The sequence below is a fragment of the Eriocheir sinensis genome, chromosome 70, assembly GCF_024679095.1.
Source record: "Eriocheir sinensis breed Jianghai 21 chromosome 70, ASM2467909v1, whole genome shotgun sequence".
Taxonomy (NCBI): Eukaryota; Metazoa; Arthropoda; class Malacostraca; order Decapoda; family Varunidae; genus Eriocheir; species Eriocheir sinensis.
Genome location: NC_066578.1, coordinates 3,146,224 through 3,156,908, shown reverse-complemented (window position 1 = coordinate 3,156,908; position 10,685 = coordinate 3,146,224). Strand labels below are relative to the sequence as shown.

The following is a 10,685-nucleotide window of genomic DNA, read 5'->3' as shown; positions in this document are numbered from 1 at the left end:
ATTACAAGAGCTATAAAACTATCCATGGAAAGGCCCACAGCTCTTACGAAAGCCGTGTTAAATGTGTGTGCTTGGGTGCCGAGGTCCAGTTTGGGGAATTTTCAAAACACTCACGGACGTAGATTTTGACGCCTATGAATTCCCGACATATGTCTGGGAAAATCCAGGAGAATGGCAACTCTAAATAAACTAGGTAAGCACACAAGGAAATGGAGAAGGAGAAGAATTAAGGAGAAGAAGAAGAAGAAGAAAGAAAGAAAAAAAAGGAGAGAAAGAAAAAGGAAAGAAAAAAAGAAAGAAAGAAAGAGAAAAAGAAGAAGAAGAAGAAGAAGAAGAAGAAAAGAGGGAGAAGAAGAAAAAGAGAAGAAGAAAAAGAAAAGAAGGAAAGAAAGAAAAAAGAAAGAAAAATAAACAAATAAAGAGAAAAAGATGAGAAAAAAGAAGAGGAAAAAGAAGGAGAAAAAGAAGAAAACAAGAACAAGATGAACAAATGAAGAAGGAAAAAAGAACAAGTAGAAGAAGAAGAACAACAACAACAACAACAACAACAACCAACCAACCAAGCAGGCAAACAAACAAACAAACAAACAAACAGCATATATTACATTCGTGGAACCAGCATTGCACTGAACACATGATAAATCCCACCCCCCATGACACCGCCCGCTCATTGCTAAACAGTAACCCACGAGAACGAGGCCTCGAGTAAGAACAGAGGACAGTCTCTACGCAGCCTTCACCAACGCCACCAGCACCAGACATTCCCCTCGACGCACTGAGACGCATATATGGTGTGTAATACGCCTCCGTTTGTTATGTTAGTTCATTGACTAGACCTCACTTCGAATATGCAGTGCAGTTTTTGTGCCCGTATTACAGAAAGGATATAGATTCCCTCGAGGCAATACTGAGGGCTAAAATGTGTGTATGTCGGGCTACACTGTGGGTCGTATTATAAGACATTTCGGTGGCCAAGTTCACATATTTGACAAGGCTTTCGTAGGAGTTGTGGGTATTTCCAAGAGTAGTTTTATGACCCTGGTGGTAGTTTGCCTCTTCCTCTGTACCGTGAACCTAAAGAAACACTCATTAGAACCCGACTGACCCACTCTTTAACCTTTAGAAATTGTTAATGTGAGAAGCGATAGTCTTATGATACCGTCCTAATATCTTTCTCTATCCTTGTGAGAGAACCGTCAGTCTTACCACGAGCGTGTTTTGAGAGGCAGCGACTATATTGCGAAGGTTGGTTGAATATATAAGCGTTCAGTCGACATAACTGTTACAATTAAAGAAGGGGAAGGAACACGCTTGCAATACTATAGTTTAATTTACGCATTCAAACGGCCATACTTGTCTTGCCATTAATATGATTGATTGATTGATTGATAGTTTATTGTTGCAGGTAAACAACAAGGGAGAAGGGAGGAACATGCCATCCCAACCCCCAGGCAGGACAGAGTGTGATTATACAACTATTAATACATGTGTAGGGAGCACCCATGTTAACAGCAGCGATTAGCAAAGGTTAACTATTGTATATGCATTGTGAGCGTTTACTCGACATGACACCAATACGCACATACGTCGGAGAAGAGCTTTGCAATATATTAGTTAACAACGTTTTCTAATTGCTTTACCGCCAGCGTGTTTAAAGGTTGAAAGTGACAAAAGTTCAATGCGCTGTATAGGCCTACGTTCAGTCGACACCAGTAGGCACATCAGAGTTGAAAATACGCTTGCAATATTATTCAAATTTACGCATTCAGACATTCTTACTTGTCTTAACATCGGAGTGTTTTTAGAGGCGTCGGCTAGTAAAGGTTGAATAGATTGTTCCCCTCCACTCAGTACGACACCAGCAGGGATAGGCCTATACGGTTGATAATACGCTGATAATATTAGATTACACATTCAAACAGTCCACTCCTAATTTGACACTTCTCCAACCGTATTTAAAATTATCATGGATTTTCTTTCACTTTTCCTTATAGAGTTTTTCTGTGGGGTCTTATTTTCCCGTTTTCTCTTCCTTGTCTGCCAAATTGATGTAAAATAAAATAAAACAGGTACCAGAAAATTATATTACAAATGATTTCCTTGGATTTTCTTTCACTTTTCCTTATAGAGTTTTTCTGCGGGGTCTTATTTTCCCGTATTATTTTCCTTGTCTGCAAATTATTTCCTTGGATTTTCTTTCAATTTTCCTTAATAAGATATATTACAAATGATTTCCTTGGATTTTCTTTCATTTTTCCTTATAAAGTTTTTCTGCGGGGTCTTATTTTCCCGTTTTCTCTCCCTTCTCCTTTGTTATTTTACTAGCAACAATAAACTATCAATCAATCAATCAATCTCTTCCTTGTCTGCCAAATTGATGTAAAAGGAAAAAGAAACAGGTCCCAGAAAGATATATTACAAATGATTTCCTTGGATTTTCTTTCAATTTTCCTTATAGAGTTTTTCTGCGGGGTCTTATTTTCCCGTTTTCTCTCCCTTCTCCTTTGTTGTTTTACTTGCAACAATAAACTATCAATCAATCAATCAGTCTCTTCCTTGTCTGCCAAATTGATGTAAAAAGAAAAAAAAAGGCTCCAGAATGATATATTACAAATGATTTCCTTGGATTTTCTTTCAATTTTCCTTATAGAGTTTTTCTGCGGGGTCTTATTTTCCCGTTTTCTCTCCCTTGTCTGCCTCATCGGGTGTCGAAGATGATGAAAAGAAAGAAACAAAAAAGCATCAGGAAGGACATACGATAAGGGGGTGTACGCGCACTGGTTCCACGCGTTGCCAGATTGTCGTACTCAGAGCCGCGTATTAACCGGTTTCCTGCACCATAAGCACCAATAATCAACCATTTAAATGATAACCATATATGAAGGCAGTTATTTGGGTGATGATAGCGGTTTTTGGGTCGGAAATCGGCAGACATCAGAGGTGGAGTACGACAATCTGGCAACGTTGGAACGCGCTTTCTTTTCCTTCCTCCTTCCTCATGATCCCCCTACCAGGCCACCGTTGCCAGATTATCGTACTCAGAGCATAGTATTTATCGGTTTCTGACGCCTAACTATTGCCAAGAAACATCAGAATCTAAATCTTTTAACGATAAATATAACTCTTTCTATCTCAATCTATATATCTTTCTATCTCAATCTATCTATCTTTCTATATCTGTTTCTATCTCTATCTATCTTTCTATATATCTCTTTCTATCTCAATCTATCTATCTTTCTATCTCAATCTATATATCTTTCTATCTCAATCTATCTATCTTTCTATATCTCTTTCTATCTCAATCTATCTTTCTTTCTGTATCTCTTTCTATCTCAATCTATCTATCTTTCTATCTCAATCTATCTATCTTTCTATATCTCTTTCTATCTCAATCTATCTATCTTTCTATATCTCTTTCTATCTCAATCTATCTATCTTTCTATCTCAATCTATCTATCTTTCTATCTCAATCTATCTTTCTATATCTCTTTCTATCTCAATCTATCTATCTTTCTATCTCAATCTATCTATCTTTCTATCTGCAGACGATGCGTGGAGTGGCGTTCCTTGCCCTGCTATGGATGGCGTGGGCAGGAACAGTCTTGGGGTACTCCTGGGAGACTACGCAGGAGGCGTTTATATATTGCCAATGCGTCCCTTACTATCTCTGCATGGACGGCGTTATCTCCACCGACGGGAGCAACCTCTTCGACGCCCGATCAGCAGAACCATCAGAACCCGTGACTAACGTTGAGCGGTGTCCTGGTTTGATTGACGTTTGTTGCGGAATCCCTCCACCTCCAACGCCTTCCACCACTTCGATACCCACTACTACCACCCCTTACAGTACTCTCCCACCGGTAACACCCCCTCCTACGCTACCCCCTGATACCCCATGTAGTTGTGTGTCCTTCTTCGACTGCCCTCCTGAGCGCCTTGTGAGTGATGGCCTCGGGAACACCTCACTTGAGTTTCTTGGCTTCAGTTACTCACATTCACAGTGTCGTGATTCGTTCTCTCTTTGCTGTGCTGTGGAGCCTACAACCACGCCTACGCCTACACCCACGCCTGCTCCTACACCCACGCCTTATGTTCCGAAGTGTGAGTGTGTCCCGCCATATCTCTGCGACGTGAACGGAGAGCTTATAGTTGACGGTCATGGTTTGCTGGATGTCCGAAAGAGAGTTGGCCACCACGAGACGCCTTCAGGGGAGTGCGCCGTTTCTTATTTCGTCTGTTGTAGCCCACCTGGTACTCCACCTCCTCCTCCAACTCCTCCTCCACCTCCTCCTCCTCCTACGACCACCTCCTCCACCACCACCGCCACCACAATTGACGTTCTCTCAAACTCCACCTACACGAACTACACGATTGAATCTTCTTCCACGGAGCAGCCCACCACCTCCACCACCACCACCACAGAGCCTCCACCAGTTAGCTGTGGTATCAGAAACTCCGACGGGATAGGGGTATGTTACGTGTGTGTGTGTGTGTGTGTGTGTGTGTGTGTGTGTGTGTGTGTGTGTTGCTATTGTTTTGGAGCTACTACTACTACTACTACTACTACTACTACTACTACTACTCCTACTTCACTACAATCACACTAAAAAAAAATAAAAAGCAATGTTACCTTTCTCAAGATTGCCAACCCGTCATTTCCTTCTTCCCTTTTCCAGGCGCGCATCTCGGGGTTCAAGACTGGGGAGAGCCAGTTTGGAGAGTTCCCGTGGGTGGCTGCCGTCGTCACCGAAGACCTCGCCATGGATATGCTCATCTACCGCTTCGTCGGGGGCGGCACCCTTGTCCACCCGCGCGTCGTAGTCACCGCCGCCCACAAGGTGTTGAGGTGAGCTATGGGTCGTATTTTAAAACATTTCGTCGCCCAAGTTCACATATTTGACATGGCTTTCGTAGGAGCTGTAGGCCTTTCCAGGGGTAGTTTTATGACCCTGGTGGTAGTTTGACCCTTCTTCTGTGCCATGAACCTTAAAAACACTCATGAAAAGCAGATTGATCCCCTCTTTGACCTTTAGAAATAGTTGATGTGAGAAGCGATGGTGTCTCAAAATACAGCCCTATGTCTATATACACCAAGTCAAGTCATACGCAGGTTTGTGGGAGGAGACACGGCCGAGGCGTGGTTTATTCGTGACGTTGCTTGGAGCCAAACTAGAGAATGTGGAAACAGGGATTTAGAGAAAACGAGGAAAGGCGGACTAATTTAAATCAATCACTTCAACATGCCCTCCCTCACACCCCACACCGCCGTTTGTAGTCATTGGAATTACAGTCACGCAATAGCACAATAAAAAGACATTATTCCGTCAGTGGCTTGCCTGAACGCGCTGTGAAAGAAGGCGAGAATGCACATCCAGAGTGCACATACGGCCCCAACTTTAGTCACCCCTGAACTGGCGGGTATTTTTTTTTTTGGCTCCAAGTGACGTCATCCCGCTGCTCCGCCCCCAAAACCGCCTCCTGCGCGTACCGGTCGCAGTTTTGAAGCAGACTTGACTTGGTATATATAGACTTAGCTGGGAGCGTTGATAATAGCCCCTGAAGCCATGACAGCACGCATTGCCTATCTATAACCCTTCCAGTGAGAATGAGCGTTCCCTGTTCGTGCGCGTGGGTGAGTGGGACACGCAGAAGCACCAGGAGCCGTACCCACACCAGGACATCGAGGTGGCTAGCATAGTGGTGAACCCGTATTTCCACGGATCGACCCTCGTCAACGATGTGGCTCTTCTTTTCCTGAAGGTGGGTCTATCTATCTTTCCTTTCCCTCCATTTTTTCTTTCATTTCCTCCCTCTCCTTCCCTTTCCTTTTTCCCTTATTTCTCTCCTCTCCTTCTGTTTCCTGCCTCTTCTCTCTCCTTCCCTTTCCTCCCTCTCCTTCCCTTTCCTTTTTCTCTTATTTCTCTCCTTTCCTTCTATTTCCTGCCTCTTCTCTCTCCTTCCCTTTCCTCCCTCTCCTTCCCTTTCCTTTTTCTCTTATTTCTCTCCTCTCCTTCTGTTTCCTGCCTCTTCTCTCTCCTTCCCTTTCCTTTCCCTCCATTTTTTCTTTCCTTTCCTCCTTCTCCTTCCCTTTCCTTTTCTCTTATTTCTCTCCTTTCCTTCTATTTCCTGCCTCTTCTCTCTATTCCTTTTCCTCCCTCCACTTTTTCTTTCCTCCTTCTCCTTCCCTCTCCTCCTCTCTTTCCTTCCCTTTCCTCCTTCTCTCTTCTCTTTCCTCCCTCTTTCTCTCCTCCCTTCCCATTTCCTCTCCTTTACTACTAATACTAATAATATGGTCGTCAGGAGGAGGCGGTACTCGGCCCACATGTCAACACACTCTGCCTGGCGAAGAGTCTGGACGAGGTGGACTCCAGCGCTTGCGTCATTAATGGCTGGGGCGTGTCCTCCTTCGGTACGTGGAGTAGGGTTTTGTTCTCTCTCTCTCTCTCTCTCTCTCTCTCTCTCTCTCTCTCTCTCTCTCTCTCTCTCTCTCTCTCTCTCTCTCTCTCTCTCTCTCTCTCTCTCTCTCTCTCTCTTTCCCTTTTCTTTCTCTCCTGTTTTTTTCCCTTTCCTTTCTCTCCTTTCCTTCTGTTTCCTGCCTCTCCTCTCTCCTTCGATATCCTACTTTTCCTCTTTATCCTTCCCTTTCCTCCTCATTCCCTCTGTTCTCTCCTCCCTCTTTCTCTCTTTCCTTCCCTTCCCTTCCTCTTATCTCCCTCTCCCTCATCTCCTCTTTCCTTCCCTTTCCTCTTTCTGCTCTGTCTCCTTCCTTCCCTTTCCTTCCTATCGTATCCCCACATCGCTACCAACACCCTAAGACCACCAACCCTTCACGCCTTACGCTAAAATCTAAATAAGGTGATCACACTACCCCACATCACCCCACATCACTCCACACCAATCCCCCACACCTCCCTATACCCCTTAGCTTAACAAATTCCGCGTGTCCTTCAAGATACGGGCGAATATCAGACGGTCATGAAAAGCCTTACCCTGCCTTTGGTGCCTCGCCCGAAGTGTGTTAACAGGCTGAGGAGGACTCGACTCGGGGCCTTCTTCCGCCTGCATCCCAGCTTCATCTGCGCCGGCGGGGAGAAGGGAAAGGACGCGTGTAAGGTGAGATAGATAATTGAAAAGATAGATAGACAGACTGACAGAGAGATAGAGAGAGGGATAAACCCCATGTAAGATAAGATAGATAGATAGTTAATAGATATAGATAGATAGATAGACAAATAGAGAAAGAGAAAGAGGATAAACCACATGTAAGGTAAGATAGATAGATAGTTAATAGATATAGATAGATAGACGAATAGAGAAAGAGGATAAACCGCATGTAAGTATAAGAGATAGATAGATAGAGATAGATATAGATGGATAGACGAATAGAGAAAGAGAAAGAGAATAAACTCCATGCAAGTAAGATAGATAGATGGTTAGAGATAGATAGATAAACGAATAGAGAAAGAGAGAAAAGATAACCAAATGCTTAAGGTAAGATAGATAGAGAGATAGATAGGTTAACAGAGAGAGATAGAGAGGGAGATTCCACTCTTTTCCTCCCCTTCACTTTCTTTCCCTGACCTCTGTTTATCATCTCTCTCAGCTCCTCACTCTCCCCCTCTCTTCCTCTTCCATGCATACCCCCTCTCACCCTTTTCCTTCCCCTCCTCTCACTCTTTTCCATTCTCTCTCCCTTCCACCTCCTCTCAATCCTTTCATTCAACTACTCCTATCATATTTACCCTCACTCTTCCTCACTCCCCCTCACACTTCCTTCCCTCCCCTCCAGTACCTACGTCCTCTCCCCTCACCCTTTTCCCTTTCCGTTAACTTTTAAGCTCCCTTCCCTCAATCCCTTTCATCATCTCTCCCTTCCCTTCCTCACACTTCTGATCTCTATAGGGTGACGGAGGCGGGCCACTCTCCTGTCCCAAGAAAGGCGGGGAGGCTGGGCAGCATCTCCTGGTGGGGGTGACCGCGTGGGGGATTGGCTGTGGCGATGACGGATTGCCCGGCGTGTATGTGAATGTGCCTTTCCTTCACGCCTGGATCACCGAGACAATTGAACGCTTCCTCCCCACTACTACCACTACTACCACCACGCCCACTACTACTACTACTACTACTACTACCACTACTGCTTCCACCACCACTGCAATGCCAAAGGTAGATATGTAAGATCTGAATGTGCTGTGAATGACTGTGGATCTAGATATTTGATAATTTACGACACTATATAATATCCACCACTACTACTACTACTACTACTACTACTACTACTACTACTACTTCTACTGCTTCCACCACCACTGCAAGGCCAAAGGTAGATATATAAGACCTGAATGTAGTGTGAATGAGTGTGGATCTAGATATTTGATAAGTCTACGATACTATATAATATCCACCACTACTACTACTACTACTACTACTACTACTACTACTACTACTACTACTGCTTCCACCACCACTGCCATGCCAAAGGTAGCTATATAGGACCTGAATGTGGTGTGAATTAGTGTTGATCCAGATATTTGATACGTCTGCAATGCTAATAATTGGCTATACAACACTACCCTTTCACTATCATCCCCCCCCCACCACCACCACCACTATCACCCCACAACACTACAGACAAGGTACAATTAGTCTCAGAGCGGAGAGATCACCTTGCTAGTGGGAAATGGGGGAAATAAGTGAAATTGTGCACAGGCCGGAGCAATAGGAAAGGACACGGAAATAAGGTTGTAAGCGGAGGAGCCCAACTGGGAGCCTAGGATAAGCGGAGATATCAGCTTTAGAGATAGTGGGAAATGGGGGAAAGAAGAAGTGAAATTGTGTACAGGAGCGATAGACAGGAAACGGAATAGGTTGTAAGCGGAGGAGCCCGACCGGGAGCCTGGGATAAGCGGAGATATCAGCTTTAGAGATAGTGGGAAATAGGGGAAAGATGAAGAAGTGAAATTGTGTACAGGAGCAATAGACAGGAAACGGAATAGGTTGTAAGCGGAGGAGCCCGACCGGGAGCCTAGGATAAGCGGAGATATCAGCTTTAGAGATAGTGGGAAATAGGGGAAAAAAGTGAAATTGTGTACAGGAGCGATTGACAGGAAACGGAAATAGGTTGTAAGCGGAGGAGCCCGACCGGGAGCCTAGGATAAGCGGAGATATCAGCTTTAGAGATAGTGGGAAATAGGGGAAAGATGAAGAAGTGAAATTGTGTACAGGAGCAATAGACAGGAAACGGAATAGATTGTAAGCGGAGGAGCCCGATCAGGAGCCTAGGATAAGCGGAGATATCAGCTTTAGAGATAGTGGGAAATAGGGGAAAGATGAAGTGAAATTGTGTACAGGAGCAACAGACAGGAAACGGAAATAAGGTTGTAAGCATTACGACTATTTTAAAGGGCTCAGCAGCGTTGCCAAATTGTCGTACTCTGAACATTGCATTTATCATATTTAGGCTCCAAGACTGTCGTAACTACACAATTGAATAATGATAGAAGATTAAAGTTAGCGTTAAAACTGTTATTTATTGATGTTTTTAGTGTTTTCTGCTATAGTTATCGGTCAGAAACTCAAGCTCAAGAAATCGACAATTACTGGGATTCTACTGTTTTTTTTTCTTTTCAGGACAAGAAGCACTACCACTGGCCAGGGGCTCGTCATCGTCATGGTTATCGTCGTAAACAAGAAATTCATCGTGCGCAAGATTCGTCGTAAATAAGAAAAACGTCGTAAACAAGAACTTCAACGTGCGCAAGATTCGTCGCAAACAAGAAAAAACGTCGTAAACAAAAAATTCTTCGTGCGCAAGATTCGTCGTAAACAAGAAAAAAAACGTCGTAAACAAGAAATTCATCGTGCGCAAGATTCGTCGTAAACAAGAAAAAAAAACTCGTAAACAAGAAATTCATCGTGCGCAAGATTCGTCGTAAACAAGAAAAAGAACGTCGCAAACAAGAAATTCGTCTTAACAAAGAGATTCGTCGTAAACAAGAAAAACCGTCGTAAACAAGAAATTCGTCTTAACAAAGAGATTCGTCGTAAACAAGAAAAACCGTCGTAAACAAGAGATTCGTCGTAGACAAAAAAAAACGTCGTAAACAAGAAATTCGTCCTAACAAAGAGATTGGTCGTAAACAAGAAAAACCGTCGTAAACAAGAGATTCGTCTGTGAACAAGAAAAATCGTCGTAAACAAGAAATTCGTCCTAACAAAGAGATTCGTCGTAAACAAGAAAAACCGTCGTAAAAAAGAGATTCGTCTGTGAACAAGAAAAACCGTCGTAAACAGGAAATTCGTCGTAAACAAGAAATTCGTCGTAACACAGAGATTCGTCGTATGGTGAGTAATCCGAACAGTTAGTTAAAAAACATTCACCAAAAATCAGATAAACAACTATGATGGAAACTAATACTTGTACAATATACTATAGGTAAAGCCCTGTACTCTTGATACCCTCCTCTTGAAAGTACACATGCCACGCCCTTGTTATGGTGCTGTATTTGACGTGGTGGTGAGAATATTGGTGCTGTATTTGATGTGGTGGTGAGAATATTGGTGCTGTATTTGATGTGGTGGTGAGAATATTGGTGCTGTATTTGATGTGGTGGTGAGAATATTGGTGCTGTATTTGATGTGGTGGTGAGAATATTGGTGCTGTATTTGATGTGGTGGTGAGAATA

General features: G+C 43.5%; 1 protein-coding gene across 2 annotated transcripts; it reads left to right on the top strand.

Moving 5' to 3' along the window:
- Positions 1 to 652: 652 nt before the first annotated feature.
- On the top strand, positions 653 to 10,325 carry LOC126988747 (phenoloxidase-activating factor 2-like). Of its 2 annotated transcripts, none has more exons than XM_050847118.1 (9): positions 653 to 791; positions 3,546 to 4,469; positions 4,677 to 4,846; positions 5,601 to 5,760; positions 6,301 to 6,409; positions 6,953 to 7,113; positions 7,903 to 8,166; positions 9,631 to 9,721; positions 9,882 to 10,325. In XM_050847118.1, the coding sequence occupies exons 1-8, from the start codon at positions 789 to 791 to the stop codon at positions 9,718 to 9,720; spliced, it is 1,881 nt and encodes a 626-aa protein (XP_050703075.1). In that variant the 5' UTR covers positions 653 to 788; the 3' UTR covers position 9,721; positions 9,882 to 10,325. The 2 variants fall into 2 exon arrangements, with proteins under 2 accessions (XP_050703075.1, XP_050703076.1); XM_050847119.1 differs by having other exon boundaries at positions 9,827 to 10,325.
- The last annotated feature ends 360 nt before the right edge of the window (positions 10,326 to 10,685 follow it).

Bases quoted from the DNA above. Each gene is read 5' to 3' on its own strand.
- LOC126988747 (XM_050847118.1), top strand. The intron at 5,761-6,300 runs GTGGGTCTATCT...TATGGTCGTCAG, and splicing joins TGGCTCTTCTTTTCCTGAAG to GAGGAGGCGGTACTCGGCCC. The intron at 6,410-6,952 runs GTACGTGGAGTA...GTGTCCTTCAAG, and splicing joins CTGGGGCGTGTCCTCCTTCG to ATACGGGCGAATATCAGACG.